The sequence below is a fragment of the Pteropus medius genome, unplaced genomic scaffold (assembly GCF_902729225.1).
Source record: "Pteropus medius unplaced genomic scaffold, Ma_sr-lr_union100, whole genome shotgun sequence".
Classification (NCBI taxonomy): Eukaryota; Metazoa; Chordata; class Mammalia; order Chiroptera; family Pteropodidae; genus Pteropus; species Pteropus medius.
The window spans coordinates 1,013,669-1,034,461 of record NW_024352149.1 but is presented as its reverse complement, the minus strand read 5'-3'; the positions used below and the strand labels follow the sequence as shown (position 1 = coordinate 1,034,461).

Here is a 20,793-nt window from a genome sequence, read left to right as displayed (position 1 = left end):
GCGATTTTGCCGGACAGCTTCTTGGGTAGCTGGGTAGTGGGCCTTAGGAAAACATCTGAGATAATGTTATGTCTAGACACCAGCCAGCTGCCCATATCTCTCTCCGTGGACATCATATTCAGTCATTGGGGTGTGTGTGTGTTTGTTTAATTCTAAGATAAACATGGATTGCTTTTGTAAAGTGCAATTGAGAAGTGGGAGAAGAATCACTGTGTCCATCCTAACTATTTGAGGAAGTTAATGTGTTTTTGTTTTTTTGGTTTTGTTTTGTTTTGTTTAAAAAAGAAGACGGACTTGATTTGCAACAGAAAGATCATGTTTAGATATCCACAACTTCCAAATACCTGATATAATTAGCAGGGGATTGAAGGCTAACACAAACGATTGTCGTTAGAAGTAAAGTTGGCTGTTTCTCCCTGTAGTTTTCTGAATAAGAGACTCCTTCTGAGACATCTTGTATAGAAGGCACATGCCCACCTATAGTGATGTTGATGGCAATTTTAAACCAATGATACTATAAAAGGGGGACGGGGCAGAAAAGACTTGAAAACGCCAAAACTCTTGGTTGGAAATTTTGAGCTCTTTAAACGTCCTTTCAGTATTTTGCAAGTGCGAGAACTTGAAGTGCGTGGGAAGAGGTCCTCCTCTAATCGGAATTAAAGATTGGATGGTATTCTTGTTTTGAGACAATATCCACACTTAAATGCCATTTCTCTTGGAGAGTTACCATTACACGATTGGTGGACCCCAGTCATTTCCCGTGTTTTGTGTCCATATTGAAAAGCTATTCACCATCAAGAAAAAATTATTTAGTATACGCTGTGTGTGCTATGCACAGTATACAATAAGCTAAATCGGTACAATTCTTACTGCTTAGGGAATATAAGCAAATGGGAGTAATATTATGCTGAAAAATGGATAAAAAGCTGTTGACATATTCAACCTTTGTGATTTTTTTAATTCTGAAAAAAAAAACATGAACTGCTTGTATATAGTGCCATTGAGAAGTGAAAGAGGAATTATTATGTCCATCCAAATTATTTGAAGGAAGTTAATATTTAAAAAAATAAACAGGAGAGGAGGAACCTTGGCGATTCAGAAACTGCTGAGGTCTGGAATAAGAGACGCACAGAGGCAATGCTCTGATGAATAGTTATTAGAGAGGTCACAGTTACAGGGAATTTACCGAGTGCCAGGCACTGTGCTAAGCTCTTTCCATGCATCGTCTCTGTCATTCTCCTAACAACCCATTAAGGTAGGTGCTGTTTTTATCATCATTATTTCACGTGAGAAGAAAGCATGGCTTAGATTTGTGGCAGCTCCGTCACAGGTGTGCCTGATGCCTGAGTGTGTAAGCACTTACCTGTACTGAGTCAGACCATTGCCTTGGATTTGATACTTGAGACACCTGCCTTGATCATTTATGAAGGTGACCTTGTAACAACAACAACAAAAAAAGCCAGAAAGTATGCAGCCTGGGAATAGACTGTAAAATGGAAGAAAAAGCCTCTATGGGGATTGCTTTCACCAGAGTGACAAAATGTCACCAACGTTGTCATTGATACTAAATATCCAGGGAGTTCTAACAATATGCCAGATTTTTGGCAATGGAATTACTTTCAATCCCAGCCAGTGAGTTAGCAAAGCTAAATTCTGTCACATGCATGAATTCCAGCAGCTATTCGCTGAGAAAGGCCCAGTCTCTAGGGGAAAGCAAAAGAGCTGAATAGGGTGCAGAATTTAAGGTGGCACCCCCTCCTGCCCTCACCTAGTCGTAAGAGTGAGCACTCCCACACTGTGGACCCTCTATCTGCTGCCTCACCCTGGTCCTGGCCCTGTGGCCGGGAAAGGGGCTCACTCTTGAATTTTTACAGATAATAGATAGTGTGAATGGAATTTTGTTTCATATTTATTTCTATTAAATAGAAGCAATATGCCCCTGTGATGAAAAAATATCTTTGCTATCCAGAGGATCAGAAGAAGTATCAAATTAAGGAATTACCTGTTTTATACAAAATGATTTGTCATTAAATATGCAGAATATGAATGCAAGTAGTCATATTTAGGTAAGTCATAAAGAAAAAGAAAATATTAACTACTAAAATGCCCCTCAAGCCTTTTTACCTTCCATCTCCCCCTGTAAACACACAAGTCAATAGCACAGATGTCTCAGTCCTTTTTCTACATCTTGAAAAAAGAAAACACTGCTGGCTTTGAAGCTGCCTTGGCAGGCCGGGGATGATGCAGGAAAAGACCCAGACATAGCAAAAGCCCTGATTCGAAATTCAGCAGGAAAGAAACTCATGGAGAATTGTATTTCCGGAGACTCAAGATAAAGAGCCTTAAAATTCTCTTAAGTATAGGTTTTCCAGTAACGTATAACACATGTTCCTATCTCAGAAATTGGGTTATAACAGTTTTTCTCATTTTTTCTGTTTGGTTATAATGAAGTTTCTGGACTGTCCATCAAAACAAAAACATGAAGTCTATTTTAGGAATTCTTTTGTGCTTGGGCTTTCCTTCTGCTTTCCTGGTGTGCTCAGACTTAAGTATGTAACAATGAGATAGACTTGTCTTTGCCTGGAGGTACCTTAGACTATTTGTATATAAATAGACATAAGAAGAAAAATGAGTTCGAGCCAAATGATTTGGCCTCCTTTCCTTCAATGAGTAGACGAGAGGGTCATGTAATTGCAGCACAATCAAATGAAAAGTGTTGTTGAAATACTTAGTTTTAATAAACCCACAGGCCATGTTCAAATTTAGTATTGGAAACATGCTCTATCCTCACAATTCTTCTGGGTATTGTTCCGGCAATTTACGCAAGAACAGGGCCAATATGTAATATAATGTGAATTTCTGTTACACAAATAAGAAGCAGTATGATGAAGTGGACGAGGCATTGAACTCCGGAGTCAGAGACGTGGCTTCTAAACCTAGTTAAATCCTTGCCCAGCTCTGTGTCCTTGGCAAGTCATCACTCCCAGGTCTTTGTGATAATTCTGTTCTGTGATGAGAGGGTCAAGGTGAGGTCTTCTGTCAAAGGTGGAATTCTTAAGGGACGTGAAGAAGTTCATGTTGAGCTTCGTTAGTTTCTCCCTCTGTAGTTTTCTGAGATTCTCCGTTGTGATGCAGTAGACGCAGTAAAAGAGAAAATAAAGCAACCTAGAATTCACCGTATATGGCTTCGAGACAGTAATATAATTTGTGTGAAATTGACTGTAATATTATCCTAGCCAGAAAAGATAAAAGGAATCTTCTCATGGTTTTCCTTCTCCTCACTGACCACGCCCCTTTAGTCCTATGGCCTACTTCACCTTCTTTTCCTGACTCCTAAAGATTGGACTGCCCTTGAACTCAGACTGTATATGACTTCTCCTCATTGTGTTCAGTTGGTCTCCTGGCTTTCACTATGCAAGTGACTTCCAAATGTCTATCTCCTGTCCTCAGCAAGTCCCCTGAACTCTAGACTCACATAGCCAGCAATCTCCCTGATGTCTCCACAGAGCTCAGTCACCACCTCACACTTAACACGACCAGTGCTAACCTCATGCGTCCCCCCTCTGCTCTTCCCTACCCAGTCTTCCCCATGTGGGGCCCACCTGTCATGTCAACTCATCGTTTAGGTCTCCGCTCAACTGTCACCTCTTCGGGGAGGATTTTTTTTGTCCATCCCATCCGAATTTCCCCCTTCTTGATCTGCGCCCCCTCCCCACCTTGCTTCTCTCCCCCATTCTGGCTCCAAGAAACTAGGAATCTTACCCATCTCGTTTACCCCTGTTCTCAGTGTCTCAGAGGATGCCAGACTTATAATGGGGGCTGAATATTAATCGAATGAATGAATGGAAGGCAAGGAAGGAGGTAAGGAGGGAAAGAGGAAAAGAAAGGAAACAAAGGGAGGAAGCAACTTAAAGTAGAATTTGCTGAAGACTAAGGCAGGACAAAGGGATTTGGTTAAGTTCTAGAGACGGCTGTCTCTTAAATTGGTTTTTTGATCTAATTCATAAATCCCTTATGAATTTGGCCTTCGGGGAGGGCTAAAGGAGTTTAGGGATCTTGAGACGAATGTTTACACGTAAGCAGTTTTGGGGTCTAATTGTAGGAGTTATTGATGAAAACGTACTTACTAAGATTGAGTTCAGAGACTTTAAATGCTGAACTTGATAATTATTAAATGTTTAAATAGATTTTCATAGTGTAACAGAATGTTGTTACTGCTTCCCAGTCATTGAAATCCACGCTAAAATTCTCATCCTTTTTACTCTCTTGACAATGAAAGTGATGGATGATAGAAAAGGGCTGACAACCTGCTTCCAGAGCTGTTGTCTTCAGGCCTGGGGTGTCTTGCTGGAAGAAGGATGTATTACTAGGAGGCCTCTTTGGAACTGACTTCTGAGCATTAATTTCTTCCACTAGGAGATCAGTAAATGACCCCTTCCACCTGCTGCCATCCAAATTTGGAATTTGGTTTCATCGTTGGTCTTTCTTTGCTCCCGCTGGGCGAATTTTATAATCAGTCTCAAGGTGAAAGGAGATGGCATTTTGCATCGCTGCTCTGCCAGCTCCTGTTTGCTGGGACAATTCACTGCATCCAAATTAAACTTCATACGGTGTCATTTTCAAATTGATGAGTCGGGGAGTCTCTCATGCCTTTGAAACATCAGCTTGCTATTCTTTGGCCAGTGTTTAGATGGCAAACTTGTGAAATTTTGAAAATAAAATCCCCATTGACCACAGCAAGATAAATAAAGAATCTACAGTACCATCTGGTGGCGTTTTAGAGAAATGCAAGTGCTGTCTAGTAGAGGCACTTAGAAAATGGAGAGATCCGCAGTGCAAACCTGAGCATAAATTATTCAAAATGTATGAAAATTTGAAGGAAGTAGATAAAAATAGTGAAAAATTGTAAATCTAAGTATTTCTATTTTGGAGAAATGCTTAATTACTTGATTTGGGGCTGTGTTCACATGTAGGGTTATTCGGGTTTATCTGTATCAGTGGTCAAACCAGCAGCCAGAGTAGGGCAGAGCTTGGGCCAAATCTGATACCCAGACATGTCTTGATTAACTTGGACACATTCTAAAAATCATTGAGTTATTTGCCATCACTTAAAAATGTGGAGCTCTCATTGAAAAGATGCAGGTTTTGGTTTCTTTTTGAACATTGGAAGATGTAGCAAGACAGACAGTGCCAGCAGCTGGCAGAGGAGCTGCATACTGGCTGTCCCTTCTGTCTGGGGCATCCGGCCCCTGTTGTTTGGGGACCCTCACTCCCTTTATTTCTCCTACAGCTGACCACTTTACTCATCTTCTGGCCTTTTGTGGTGACATTTGTGGTGCCAGGTCTATATATCGTTATTACTATTTCTTTTTCCCACTTACACAAGAGACTTCTCAATGACAGTAACTTAACCTGCAGTTAATAGTTCACATCCATGGCAGGTGCTTCAGCGATCACCTAGTGAAGCCCATCCCCGCTTCATTTAATATAGGTCTTACCCTGGAGTGAGTCTTTCATGTTGACAAACAGTTCATGCGTTTGTTTCTAGAAAGGCAGCTGATGGCTAGAAAAGGCCTATAAAAATTTCCTTGGTTCTGCTAAGTCGCATCACTGCTCGGTCTACCCAGCGAGGGGGTGGTCAGTTCTCCCGTGAAGGCAGAGCTCCCTGGTAATCAGGCTCGTTTTTCTTTTCTAGGAACCCTCTTCATAAGTCAAACTCGGAAGACGGCTCTGTAGGTCAGTACCACTTTCCTTGATTTAACTACTTAATTTAATACTTTATAGAATGCATAAACATATGAAAATACAAAAACCGCAAAGCAGCCTTGTACCCGAAATAAATGCCGTTAAGATGTTAATGTACAGCTTTCTTCTCTTTTTGTTTTTTTCTGTATTTGTGTGGGTTTAAAAAAATAGTAATAGAGTTCAGAGTCCATATACTATTTTATATATTTTTTCAATTGAGTATGTCCTGAGCATTTTCCCACATGATTGAGTATCCTTTGTAGTAAAATTCTTATGTCTGCATAATATTCCGCTCATTTTTGGATGTGCCATAATTTAATCAAGCAGTCGCTTTTTCTGAGCGTTTATTTCTAGTTTTTTCTCTATCACAGAGAAATGATGCTACAGTGAAAGTTCTTGAGCCTATCCCTGATCATTTTCTTCATAAATCCTTCTATTTGGAAGTTTTGATTCAACGATTGTGTACCTTGAAGGTGCTATAGATTTCACATTTTCCTGATTGCGAAATCCACTCTTGATTTAGTAACCTTTTCTGTTCGGTTCAGAGGGAGCCTGGCGAAGTAATTGGGATTTAGGAGCATAAGTGCTCAAAGCAGGCTTCGATTTGGATTTGAATCATGACTCTGCTAACTTAATAGTTATGACCTTGGGCAAGTCAGTTACCTAAGGTTTGGTTTTGTAATCCACTAAATGGGAACGGTAATACATTATATGTTCAGTAATACATTATATGTTCAGCGTAAGTATGAGATAAGATATGCCATTAGATAGCAAGGTGCCTGCATGTTGTAAGTGCTAAATAAATGTTAGCTATTATCATTTGTGTTTTAAGCTGCACCTCCCTTTCAAAACATTAAAATGGGAGAAGGGAGAATGTAGCTTATAGTCAAAGAAATACATTATATGCCCAGATTGCCCTAAAGAAAGGCTGAATGAGCCATAATCCTACTTCTGCTTTAACCTTTCATGGCTGATATTTGCTGTAGTGTTTAACCCAAAAGCAGCAGACACTATCAGACTTGCCTTCACGATTCTGAGTACATAGGCAGTCTCAGGCTAGCGTCTCTGGTTCCATTCTCATAGCTCAGGGGGTTGTCAAAACTTAAACGAGGGCATCCCATTTTGACAGAAGATGCCCTTTCTAGCATGGGTTTCCACATGTCTGTTTTGTGCAGCATTGCCTGGCACCACCAGTCTAGACGGTGGACACAAACAGTGCCCATTCTGCTGGGCTCTGTTTCCACAAGCCGTGGGGCAGCCAGACACCAAGCAGTGACAAAGCTGCTGCTCTGAGTGGCCATGTCTACGTGAGAGCAGATACCTGTGCTGCTGCTTCATTTTATTTAAAGGACTCCTCTACCCTTTCGTTTAACTTACTTGCCCCCTTTCCCTTTACTTTTTAAAAGATATTACATATAATTAATGATCAGAACCCTGCCAGATAATAAAACTCTCTCTAGCTATGACGAGAATTTGTTTTCACCCAGAATAGTCTGAGAAGGATGGGAAGAAGAGGGACGCATTTGGGAGATGTTACAGCAGCATGGCAGTCTGCTTTTCTTGTCATTGTCCCTTGGGTAAGGTATAGGTAGATCACCAGGTAGCCTGAATGCCAGAGAGGTGGGAGTCATGCCTCACCTACGCCACAGCTAGACAGACCCTTGCGAGCTCCACGCCTTAGAGAAATGGTTTCATGACAGACATGAAACCAGCCCTGGGAACCACTGTGCACAGGACATGCCAGCCGTTCTGTCCTCTTCATGAAATCTTGGGTAACAGCAATAAATCAAGGGTTAGAGCGGCAGTAAGAATAACAAGAAAACAAAGTTAGCTTCTTAAAGTACCCTATTAGTGGTTTAGTTAAAATAATTGTGACTGAGAGCAAAAGGGGGAAATACACCACAAGACAAGGCAGAATCAGACATACTAGCTAAACAAATATCAAAAAGAATTTAAGAATGCACGTTTTGCCTGCCTTTTTGATGTTTCCTTGTTTTTTCATCTTATCCCTACTGCACCATTTTTGGCTACCAGGAAATTTGCATTTCTTTTAAATGACTTTATAGGCATTTCCAAGTCCTTCACAAACTGAAAGAGAAAAGCTGTGTTTTTTTGTGAAATCAAAGTATTCTTACAAGCTTTGAATTATAAGGAAGAGGCTACTTTTGTTATTAATGAATTTCTTGCTTGTCTTTTTTTTTTTTTCTTTCGTTTTTTGAAGGAAAAGTAGATTGGAAGAAGAAAAATAAGTATTTCTGGCAGAACTTCCGAAAGAACCAGAAAGGAATAATGAGGCAGACTTCAAAAGGTACTGAAACACAGCTGGCGGACAGTAGGTCCTTTTAGCTCTCAAATGTGAAGAATCCTGTGCGTCTAATGTCAGTGAATGTTGCAAGTTTGAGTAACTCCTTGCATGCTCGTGCCCATAGAATGTTCGGCATTTCTGACATTCCTATCATTACTTTAAAACTTCATCCCAGTGGGAATTTTTTGTTTTTTAATCAAAGAAAACAAAATGGGAAGAGTTGGCAGGCTTTTCATAGATCGGCCAACAAAGACCAAATCTTTAATTTCTTTGTCATAAAGACCTTTTCAAGGTCTTCAGGAAGACCTTTCCTTGCCAGAATTTCCCCTAAAAGGGCTTACCATTTGTTGACTTTGGACCCTTCCCGCTTTCCCGCCACTTGGGGCCTTTGCAGTGTTATAAACTTTTGACACTTGTCTGTGGCAGGGACAGCAACAGGATTGTTGTCCCTGGAAACACTCTCAGGGTCTGACATCATGGGAGTTTGCCTGGGCTGCTTCGTGAAGGGAGTCCTGCCCTCCTTTGGGCTGTGTCTTTGTTGTTGTTTATATAGTAAGTAAACATGTCATCCTTTTGAGGCCCAGTTACGTAATTTCTGCTTCCCCCAGGATCGAGAGAGGAAACGGAAACAAAGCCACTTGCAGAGTCTGGTCCACTCACTGAGGTGATCGTCAGATGAAAATTTTTAGTTGCTCACCAATGACACGACTTGATTTTTTTCCTAAAGCCTTAGCATCCTACCCTGTTCGGAGCGCTTCTCCCGTTATTTATACGTGTGGGCGTGAGGAAAGTGGACACGCACAGCGCACCTGGATTCTTTGACAATGTTTGGTGGGGTTATTTTTTCAGGTGTCCTGCTCAAAGGGAGTTATTCTTAAACATCCCCAGGTTTTCTTTTTGGTACACACCCAGGTTCACTTGTGATTCAACATACACCTTGGATTCTAACAGAGTCTTTTTTTAGGAAGAAAGGAAAGGAGAAAGAGAGCGAGAGGGAAGGGGATGGAGGGATGCAGGGACGAAGCCTACAGCTGAGCAGCTCGTGTGGATCGATTTTAAAACTTAACCCACTCGGTGTTACCCGCTCCACCACTAGAGTTGACAAAGACAGTAAATCGAGTCAAGCGAGCAGGCTTTCCCCTCCCCTAGCACACACTCATTCTTCCCGTGCAAAGAGGGGCGTGGTGACGGGAACTCGAGCGATAGTCCCGGACTGATAGGTTGCAAAATGGAATTGAGATGGGGAAACACAGAGGAACATAAATCCCCACGTAGATCCTGACTGCAAAGTGTCCCTGCACGTGTTGCAGCCAGGCTTTTCTACTCTGTCCCCTTACACCAAGGGCAAATTAAGCCACAACTGAGCATCCTGATGATACCGAAGCCAGTAAGGTATAGATGGGAAAGACAGAGCGGAAGGAGGAGGATACAGGACTGGAACAAAGGCTTATTCCCAGTGTGCATATGACATCCCACTTTCCCCGACGTATCTGTCTCCACACGCTGACCAGAGGCTCACAGGCTAATGTGGCTCCACGTTTCTTAGAGGTGACGGCAGTCTGCCTGCTTTGTAGAAAAACACTTCTGGAGAAACGTAACGGGGATTCTGTTTTCCTCTGCAGTTCTGGTTGCCTCGGTTTCGTGTTGGAAGTTGACTTCCCCATCGCAATCTGGGAACATTTACGACGGTGATACATTCTGATGTAAACACGTTCAGTCCTTCCGTCCAGTGAACTCACAGTGCTTCATATCTGTGATTGTACTTCTTTGCCCTTATTCTCTGAGGAACAATAGCAGTTAGACAGCTCGGTAGGAATCTAGGGTTTCCCTAGGCTGCAGGTTGTATGGTGCAGCTGACTCTGCCACGTTACCTTTCTCTGTCATGGCAGAGGGCTTCCTCTCCCTCCTCGCAAAAGTATTTTCTTCTCATTTATATTCAAAATGGAAAGACATAGGGACCCTCAGCCAAGGAGCCTAAGGAATGCTTGTCTGCTCTAGCTGGGTTTTTAAATTAGGTCTCTGCCCCACCTCTCACTGGCTGTCAGCTTTCTTCCAAAACTCTTCCACTAGATCCTCCATCACAGAAGCTCAGCTTTTAGAGAATTTGCTCTTACACTGGTAACATCCATGGCTGTGCTTGGTGCCTGTTTCCCAACAGAGCTGGGCTCACTGGCTTCCAACAAAGCGGCCAATACGGCTCCTGCTGCTCTGTCGATGACGCACACAGGGATGGTGCCCCGAATCGCATCCTTCTGTAGTCCTAGATGACGAACTTTCAAGATTGGCATTCTGCTTTATCTTTCTTGTTTTCATTCCTGTTCTTATCTTCGATCTCTAGGAGAAGATGTGGGCTATGTGGCAAGCGAGATAACAATGAGTGATGAGGAACGGATTCAGCTGATGATGATGGTCAAGGAGAAGATGATCACCATCGAAGAGGCACTTGCTAGGGTAAGAGGGAAGATATTTGGTTTACATTTGTAAGTACTTGACCTCCTTACATTTAAAAATGTCTAGCCTAAACATTTGTGTCCCTCCTGCCAAATTCATATGTTAAATCCTAATGCCCAAAGGGATATTATCTGGAGGGTAGGGCCTTTGGGATGTGATTAGGTCACCAAAGTGGAGCCCTCATGAATGGGATGAATGATATTATTATGAAAGAGGCCACAAAGTGCTCCCTTTACCCCTTCCACCATGTAAAGACACACGGCGAGAAGACGGCTGTCTAAGAACCAGGAAGTAAGTCCTCACCAGACACTAAATCTGCCAGTACCTTGATCTTGGGTGTCCCAGCCTCAAGAACTGAGAAATTTCTGTTGTTTTATAAGCCACCAGGTTTATGGTAATTTGTGAAAGCAGCTTAGATGAACTAAGATTAGGAGCCTCAAAGGATATAGAAATATATTACTCGGAATGGTATTTTGATGCTACTTTTGGTGGTCACCAGGTACCCATGTTATCAGATAAAAATATTGATTCCATTCTGTTTACTTAATAAAAGCATTTCATGTTATAAGGTGAAATTTCCATATTCGCTGAACATATGAATGAATGAATGGCCAATATATTTGAACTCGGACCAGTTTAATGAAAAAAACAAAGCTCACAAGCCTTCTAAAAAGATCAATAAGAATGTAATTAATGATAAAAATTAACTAAAGCTAAATAAAAATTAAATATGTTACAATCATTATGAACATCAGTTATATAAGATACTTCCACAAACTAAATTTTGAATACTCTAAAACTTTAGATACACCTGAAAAATTTCGCTTACTTCATTTCTAAGTTGATATTAATTACAGTTTACTGTGTCATATTTTTTTCTCAGAGTTAACTTAGTCACTAAGAGAAGCCTAATTAACCGTTGAACACTTGAGTAGCATTTATGGTAGCAATTATTAAGAGATTTCCTGCTTTGTTGTTGCCCAGCAGACTGACTGTTTGATTCTTGGATTTTCAGTTTGAACAGTTGTTTCAGTACTGTGTGGGCAAGTTATAAATTAGGAAGGTTTAGAAACTAATGAACACTTTCAAGTCATAGGAACCATTGAATGAGTTATAACTTTATCATTAAGCAGAATTTTGAAGATCTATAACCTTAACACTGACAGGCACAATTAGTTTAGTTCAGTACACCTGACTCTGAACCTCAATAGTTTGCAAAAAAGATTTAATTTGTTGCTAAGAGACAATGTTAAAAAAAGAAGAAGAAAAAAAGAAGAACTTAAGGAGAGTAGAAGATGGGACTGGGTTTGAGAGCCAGGGCCATCTCCAGATGCCCATCTTCTAGCGTCTCTTGCTCTGTCAAGTCACAAGAGCAGAGGTGATCTTGACCTTCCAGCATCTCTGGTGGACCAAAGTAGTGCTGGGGCAATGATGGAGCAAGTGACAGGTGGCAACCTCTCGTCCATGCTGCTGATCACCTCTGCCTGTACCTTCACTCGGCCTGGTCTGTCTGCCCTACCACACCTTCAGCTACCTACCTAGCTGCCAGCTGAAGCAAAATGTTCACCGTACATTTTTCTCTTCGATTCTATTCCTTGAATATACCATAGCTTTTGGGAAAAGTCCATTTGAGTTCCTAGAAAATGCATATGAGAAATATGGACCTGTAGTAGTTTTACCATGATAGGCAAGACATTTACTTACCTTCTGGGTAATGATACTGCTGCAGTGCTTTTTTAATTGTAAAAATGAAGATCTGAATGCAGAGATGTCTGCAGTTGTCTGACAGCACCTGTGCTTGGGAAGAGAGTGGCCTATGATGTGCCTAATCCAGTTTTCCTGGAGTAGAAGAAAATTTGAAAAGTGGCCTTAACATGGTCCACTTTAAGTAGCATGTTTCTATAATTGAAAAAGAAACAAAGGAATACTTTCAGAGTTGGGGAGAGAAAAAGTTTGAAGCTCTTTCTGAGCTCACAATTTTTACAGCCAGCCATTGTTTACGTGGCCAGAAGAAGGTGGCACATGTGTATGCAGATTTGGGTGGAGGTTTTAGCCATGCAGCCTGTCTGTTACCAGGTTGGCTGCCTTTGCTTAGTTTCAGGACAGAGCTCATCAAGAGATTAAGAATTTTTTCTATATAGCAATCTAGAAACACAGGTTGAAGAAAAAATTGACAATCTTCTTTGAACTTTACTGGATTCTGTACGTAAAGCTGTGATGAAGAAGCGGGAAGCGTGTTGGCCTGCTCTTGGCAGGGCAGCATGCATCCTGAGGCGCTAGTGCCTGGATGGGCTTCTTTTTGGAAGAGACAAAGCACTTCAAAAAAAAATGTTATTTAGAGCAGAAAAATAGTCTTGAACTTATGACCAGCTCAAGGATCTAAATTTACTTGATTGTTGTCTAAAAGAAACATTAAGATTTAGACTTCCTGTAATGACCATGATGAGAACGGTCCTCCGTGACATCAGGGCTGCGTTTCTCTCAGAGGCTTAAAGCCCCATGGATAAAGTACCTAGACTTTAATTCTGATAGGACAACCCAGCATCAGGAGAGAAGTTCGCCTGTGTGCCATTTGGAGCTGGGTGCATCCCTCAGATACATCCATGTATTGGGGAAATTTTTGCCTGTGTTTCAGTGAAGAAGACGAGTTGATCCATTATGTTTTTGTTCACATTAATTTGATCTTATCGATGGACATTTTCCCATTGTGAAGTGTGTAGCCATGATTCATACCCAGAAAACCCAGTAATCGATATAAAGATTCAAATGAAAAAGGCTACGAAGAAGTAATATATAAAATACTACTGCAATTTGCAGAAGCATTTGAAGAGCATCAAGTTTATGAAACAACTCAGTGTATTTTTTTGAGTGTGTCATTTAAAAAGATAGTGGCTTAACATGATTTTTTTATTTTATTAACTGAATATTTCCATCAAGTCTAATGGCATTTCAAACATTTTCTAGTAGTTTTATGATGGATACTTACTATGTGTGCTTTAAGGAAGTCAAACTTATTAGTAAAAAAAAAAAAATTTGTTTAGGGAGATCTAGGTAATTCATGTATTCTAAATAACACAATTTCCAGGTGCTAATTTTAAGGGCATAAAAAGCTCTTGGCAAGTAAATTTAGGGTAGTCACATCTTGGGCTAGTTCTGCAAAGTTTAGAAAACTCATGAACTACTTGGAAGCCACAGGTTCTTCATTTTTTTGGGTGATTTTGATGACGTGTGAGTGATGATGAGAGAGTCAAGAATTAGCTCACCTTTTTAACTAGGAGCACTGTCTGTAGAAATAGATCTGTGACTATGATTTAATAATCGTATTTTCTAAAAAATATAGTTATTAATACTTAAGACTGCTTTTGTAACTTGATATAATTATTAAGTATTACATATTTATCCATTTGCTAATTATGCATCTGATTCCACAAGGGCACATCTGTGTGAAAGTCCAAAATAAAGTCCTTAAAAATTTTTTTAAAAAGTACTTAATGCACGTCACTAATTTGACTGATGTTTGGCTTTGTGAACTTTTTTTTAACACCAACTATCTTACGTCAAGTTCCCTACAATCAGAGCCTGAGATGGGGATTCTTGTGCACTTGATTTATTAAAGGATAGTTTTCAGGAGAAACCTCTGAGTGAGGAGAAGAAGCAGGAGAGGCAGAGGAAGAAACTGGACTGAGGTGAGATCTCAAGAGAAGTCTAGCCTCAGCCAATTCCTTAGGGAGTGGGGAGCTCTGGAAGGTGAATTGCATTGTAGAGTTTATCATACCAGAGAATAAGAAGCTGAAAACTGATAGGGAGGGGAGGGAGTCGTCTTCTAAGCACCTCTGGAGAGACAGCTCTTATCAACCATGGATAGTTCTCCAGAGTAGAATATAGGTGTGAGCCCATACCTACAAGAACTGAGGGGGAGATAAACAGTTTTAGAAAGGCATTCTGGACATCTGGTATACCACGGTACCAAATTATGAACTGGAACCCTATATATATTATTTATTTCCTCGCAGCAGCTAGTGTGCATTAATCATAGGGATTTGAACAACTAGAGAGACTCGTGGAGAGGATCAGAGAGTCCATAGGGGAGCAACAAAGCGATGGAGGATTTTTTTTCTTTTTTAGAAGGTCCAATGGGGTGAAATTGGAAAGGATTAATCTCAGAAAAGAAGTATAAAATAATTTAACCACTGTCCTCAACAATATGAAGTACAGATGAGTGTTTTATTTTGTTTTAATATCGACTGAGGACAGAACAAAAGGAAATGAATTAAAATTGCAGCTAGAGGGGATTTAGGGTAGATATAATGTAAATGTTCTTTGCAATAAGCACTCATAGAGGTGGGAGCATTTTAGAATATCTCTCCCTAAATGTCTTTAAAATAGAATAAACATTAATCTACTAAAGATGTCTATCCCCTCATAAGAATCGTGTCATAGACTTCAACTGTAAGAAAACTATAAAGCAAGGGAAAACAAGATGTAAAGAGTGTTTCCTCCTCAAATGCATGGCAGACAGACAGATGCAAACGCACACACGCAAACACACATGCACGCACATGCACTCACACACACTTTAAAATATTATTTTAAAACTTCTGAAATTAAACTAAAACTCTACAAAGTTGCTTTAAAATATATAAATTTTTAAATGAAATTGTAAATTGTTATCCTTTATGAAATTGTATTTAAGCCGAAACTTCTTCAGGAGCAGAGTAGAATATCAAAAATGTAATTACGTAAATAATAACCAGGCTGTTTTTTCCCTGTAAAATGCACTTTAAAAAAATTTTAGCAATCCTGTTTTATAAAAGAATCTTTAAAAAAATAGCATTTTGAAATTAGGATAATTAAAAAAATAGGTGGCAAATTTGGACAGAGCACATATTTGAATCTCTGTCAGAAGAAGCACACATGCTCTCAGGTCCCAATGGAAGTGATGGAAATGGACAGATAGCAGAAGAAAAATATTAATTTTGTTATAATAGACTAGTTAGAAATTTGTCTTGCTTTGTCTCGGTTTTAAAGATGAAGCTCATTTAGTGGCTCCTAGGAGGTGGGACTAAGGTTGGATATAAAAGTAGAGCATAGACTTAGAGAAAATAACTGATAACACCGTATTTCACCTGACATCCATTCCAATCATACATGGAGATTATAGCATTTGAGAAACCAATATATCTGGAAGGAAAGAGCTTTTTCATACGTAACTTAAATGTACTACAAAGGTTAGAACAATACAAATGCACCTAATGTTGTACTAGAAAGAGTAAAGTGATATTAGTGTCCCAGATTGCAAAAGCGCAAATACCTGCAGTTACCATAAACTTTGAGTTCTCATTTATCTGAAACCACAGGGCGACACTAATAATGCTGTGATAATAAGTCTATTGCAGAGGTGTAGTATGCTCAGACCTTGGCTGCATATCTTACTTAATTCTGGTCACCGTCCTGTGAGATGGCTTTATGGTCCTCCCTGTTTTCCAGGCGGGGGAACTGAGGCACAGATGGGTTAAGTAATTTGCCCCGGGGCTCTTAGCTGGTACTTGGTTCTGCTGCTAAGCTCTTACCCATTAACCAATGCTGTCTGCCTGCCCCTGGTCCGTCTCCTGTCACATGTGTGCACAGAAAAGTATTTCATAGTAGAAGTAGTCCCTTGGAAAGTTGCTAGAGGGACATTGTCAATGTAGTGGCTTTGCCACATCTGCATAGCTCCAGTGGTTAAGGACGGTTCCAACACCACCTCCTGGGCTGCCAGGTCTGTCTGATCATTTCTGTTTTTTGGTGGCTTCATTCGTGAAGCATGATTTGATCAGATCTTAAATTTATATTTAAAAATTGCTGTATAGTAGAATTCTGATGCAGCGGCAGCTTCATTGTATTATGTAGCAGAGTTAAATTTCCACGTGTTTTGTGAAAACACACCTGGAACTTCTCATATCTGCCATCGGGAAAGATCTTCCATCTAATTCTGCTACATTAAATTTGCTAATATTCTGTAATATTTCACTCGTCTTTGTGTTTTCCAAAAAGTGGAAACCTAGTCTCTAAACCCCCACTTTAAATGTCTCTGAACATATTCTAGATACCTTGATATTTTCCTTTTACCCACATGGTCCCTAATACATCCCATAACGTTTATTGGGTGATAACATTGAACTGGTAACTTGAAGCAGTCTAGAACAAGAAAAGCAAGTGATTTTTATAAGTCAGTTTCAGGCTTCCACCTCTATTTTACTAAAATGTTCATAGTCTACCACATCATGTCTCCTACAAAGAGAGGTAATTCAGGAGCCAAACTACAGACAATTTCCGTTTTAGAACTTACAAGCCAACTGTGCAAGATGGGTTTTGATGTTGTGGGGAGATCAAGGTTCTTTTTGGAATATAGAATAAAGAGTCTGCTGTGTCTGTTGGTTTGATTTAGACGAAAATCAGCAGGGCAGGGCATGGATCTTCCTTTGGTTTTGAGAACTTTGTCTTTGGTGGCCCTTTGTCACCAACAGTGGCATGAAGAAGGTGCCCAAAGCATTCCCTTTGCTGCGTAGTAGACAGTGTTGGCCATTATTTCCATTTCAATCTTCCCTTTCCTCTTGTGACAGCTCAAGGAGTATGAGGCCCAGCACCGGCAGTCAGCGGCCTTGGACCCTGCCGACTGGCCAGACGGTTCTTACCCCACATTCGATGGCTCGTCAAACTGCAATGTAAGTTCGCTTTCTCTTTGAGCACCTTGGCCACTTCGCCTGCATAATTTTAGCCTTGCGATTTTGTCTTGCGGTTCCCAACTGCCACCTGGATCTGAAAAGGAGCGTCTCTTTTTACATGTTAACTCAGTTGTCTTTACCTGATAGAAATTCATCGACAGAACAGTACTGGTTTGTTTTTTCTTTCTAATTGTAGTAAAGTATACATCACTTAAAAGTTACCATTATAAGCATGTTTAAGTGTTCAGTTCAGTAGCATTAAGCACATCGACAGTGCTGTGCACCCATCACCACAATCTACTGCCACAACTTTTTCATCGTCTACGACAGAAATTTTATCACTGTTAACCAGTAGCTCCCTATTCTCCCCTCCCCGTAGTCCGTGGCAACCACCATTCTACTTTCTATCTCTAGGAAATTGACTATTCTAGGTACCTCGTATAACTTAAATCATAAAATATTTGTCCTTTTGGGTCTGGTTTATTTCTCTTAGCGCAGGGTTTTCTGGTATATGTTGCGGCATATAGTAGAACTTCATTTCTTTTTTATGGATGAGTAAGTGGAATGCTTATTCCACTGTATGTATAGACCACATTTTGTTTATCCATTTATAGACACTTGAGTATTTCTACTTTGGGGCTGTCATGAATAATGCTGTTGCTACAATCATTGGTATACAGGTATCTGTTTGAGTTCCTGCTGTCCATTCTTTTGGGCATATACCTAGCAGCAGAATTTCTGGGTCATAAGGTAATTCTATGTTTAACTTTTTGAGACACCGCCATACTGTTTTCCACAGAGGCTGTACCATTTTATGTTCCTGACAGCAGTGCATGAAGGTTCCAGTTTCTCTCCTTCCTCACTAACACTTGTGAACACCACCCCCCCAAAACCCCACCTTTTTTCGATAATAGTCATCCTAATCGGTGTAAGCTGATATCTCAGTGTGGTTTTGATTTGCATTTCCCTGGTGACTAAGAAGTTTTATGTGCTTATCAGCCATTTGCATATCTTTGGAGAAATGTCTATTCAAGTTCTTTGCCTATTCTAGAATTGGGTTATTTGTTTTGTTCGTCATTGTAAATTGTAGAAGTTCTTTATATATTCTGGTTGTTAATCTCTTATCAGATACGTGATTTTTAAATATTTTCTTCCACCTTGGGTTGCCTTAGCAGCCTCTTCTTGATAATCCAATTTATGTTTTCTTTTGTTGCCTGTACTTTTGGTAAAAAGTCCAAGAAATCATTGCCAAATCTAATGTCATCAAGAGTTTCTCCTATATTTTCTTTTAAGAATTTTATAGTTTTAGCTCTTAAGTTTAGGTCTTTGGTGTAACATATGAGTCCAACTTCATTCTTTTGCAGGTAGATATCTAGTTTTCCTGACCTATTTGTTGAAAAGACTGTTCTTTCCCCATTAAATGGTCTTATCCCCCTTTTTGAAAATTAATGGGCTATTTATGTGAGGGTTTATTTCTGGGATTTCTATTGCTGGGATTTCTATTTCTATTTTATATTTTATATACATACAGCCAATCTTATTTCTTAAACGTTTACCTCTTTCCTTGCAATCCTATATTTCAGAAAAGCCTGATTGTTTTCCAGTAATGTATCTATCAGATACATTCCAAACTTTTTGGCACACTCAAGACCCTATGTGATCTTGCCTTAATCAGTTTCTCCATTCTCATTTGTCACCTTCTCCCCAAATCGTCTTCACTGCAGCCACACTGGGCCCTGCATGAATTACTGAATACACCTTGTATTTTCACACTCTCTGCTTTCATTCAGCAATTTCCTCCACCTAAAACGTCTTCCTTCAGAATTTTCCAGGTAAAAATCTATGCATCCTGCATGGTGAAGCCCACTGCCAGCTCCTCTGTGAAACTTTCTGTAACCTCATCATGTATAGTTGATTGCTTCCTCTTCTGTGCTTTTGTTAAACTCGCTTTATACATGAAGCCTGACGGTTACCCTAGAGTACCCGAATTTATCATACATATGTCAACCTCTTTGGAAGTCGTGAGCTCCAGAAGCAGGAATGGCATGCTGTGTTACTGTGTGTCTCCAGAGAGTGCCTAGCTCAGTGTCCAGCTCATATAGTGTGTTTGAAAATATTTAATAAACAAAGTTGTATTTGAATGTTTATCCTTCCTGGCTGCTTTAGAGCATATTTTATGTTTTGCAACTACAGACTAGTCTTTGCCTTTCTTTGCATTTAAGCAACAAGTAATGGCTTATCGGAGCTAAATATAACCTGCCGACTACTTTCTTTTCCCTGATTTCCTGAAGCAAGCACCAGATTTCCATTGCAGCTAAAAAAAAAAAAAAAACCCAAAAGATTATTAATATAGAAGCTCTGCCTGGTTTGCTCTTGTATGAAGGAGACCGAGATGTTACCATTTATAATAATAAATGTGTCCTATGCTAACCAGCAGTGTGTCCTGGGACTATGAGGTAATCAAAAGAACAGTATCCATGGTTTTTGGTTCTTTTATCCCCAGCTCTTAACGACTAACAGTATAAATGTAAATCATGAACCTAAGGAATCATCCAGAGTCAATACAGTAACTCAGGACTGATGTGAGTCAGACCCAGCTTGGGGGAGAACACAAAGACCCAGTTGTCCACAGTGGGTCTTAGTATCAACTCACTGTGTACTGTCCTGAATAATAGCCTCTGAGTCAAGGGAGGAATGATAAGACTATTCGTTCTGAGAACTAGGACTGTAGTAAAACCCCACATACTTAGATAGCGAGGAGAGAGGCTTGTCTCATTTAGGAAAAAAATAACGTAAATTGAGTACTCTAGGCATTTTGAACATGCTGCTAAGAAAGCATCATTAAGTATTGGTTCGTTGGACCCCTTTCAGAGGATGACTCAGAACCATCACCTCAGTATGAATTGTCAGAATGAAATAGGTACTTCTTAAAGTTCGGACGTTTCATTCTCTCGAGCATTTCTTTGTTCGTTTAGGAAACATCTGTGGAGCAATTGCTATGTACCAGGCATAGTGTAGACATTCAGCTCCAAAGGTGACGTGAAGGAGAAAGGGAGACAGGTATGTACACTGCAGTGCAGAGGTTAAAGTCACCCCCATGTGTGCGCACGCACGCAAAATGCCAGGCACACACTTAAATTATTAGCTTCTTAGCAACTGTTTCTTCATAGATGGCTCAAAAATAAATTCAGCCCATCCTACTGGAGAAAGGCCCAGGAATACTATATGCCCCTCCACTTCCAGCACAATCTTCCAGAAGCTCTAAAGAACAACTCCTCTTTTTGTTAAGGGGTGTAGGTAAAGGCAGGCTACTCAGCAATGGAGACAGTTTTCTGAAGCAGTAATATTTACTCTGTGTATTTTGCTAGCTGACTTTTCACAAACATCCAAGGCCACTTCCAGTCACTGTTCATTACTGCAGCCAACCACCGCTGGCACTGAAGTTTGCTTGAACTTCATTGCGATCTTGACGTACGTGATACTCGCCTCTCTCACCCTGACATTAGTCTGTCCGGTGTTTTTATGGAGACTTGCAAGAAACTTCATCCAAAATACTCCCTCTCGGTTATTTTAGATTTGCCTGGTAGA

The 20,793-nt window shown here is 40.2% G+C and overlaps 1 protein-coding gene and 1 pseudogene across 3 annotated transcripts in view; both read left to right on the top strand.

The window, feature by feature from the left end:
* SASH1 (SAM and SH3 domain containing 1) overlaps window positions 1-20,793 on the top strand; it is a 209,619-nt gene that overhangs the window by 136,651 nt on the left and 52,175 nt on the right. For 2 of the 3 annotated variants that reach the window (XM_039846945.1, XM_039846946.1), the window contains exons 5-8: window positions 5,696-5,736; window positions 7,967-8,053; window positions 10,389-10,501; window positions 17,104-17,205. In XM_039846945.1, coding sequence (XP_039702879.1) covers window positions 5,696-5,736; window positions 7,967-8,053; window positions 10,389-10,501; window positions 17,104-17,205 — 343 coding nt within the window. Of the gene's footprint in view, window positions 1-1,053; window positions 1,256-5,695; window positions 5,737-7,966; window positions 8,054-10,388; window positions 10,502-17,103; window positions 17,206-20,793 lie in introns of those variants that run through there. The other variant, XM_039846948.1, reaches the window with a different exon arrangement.
* On the top strand, window positions 10,508-13,574 carry LOC120589393 (lanosterol 14-alpha demethylase-like; annotated as a pseudogene).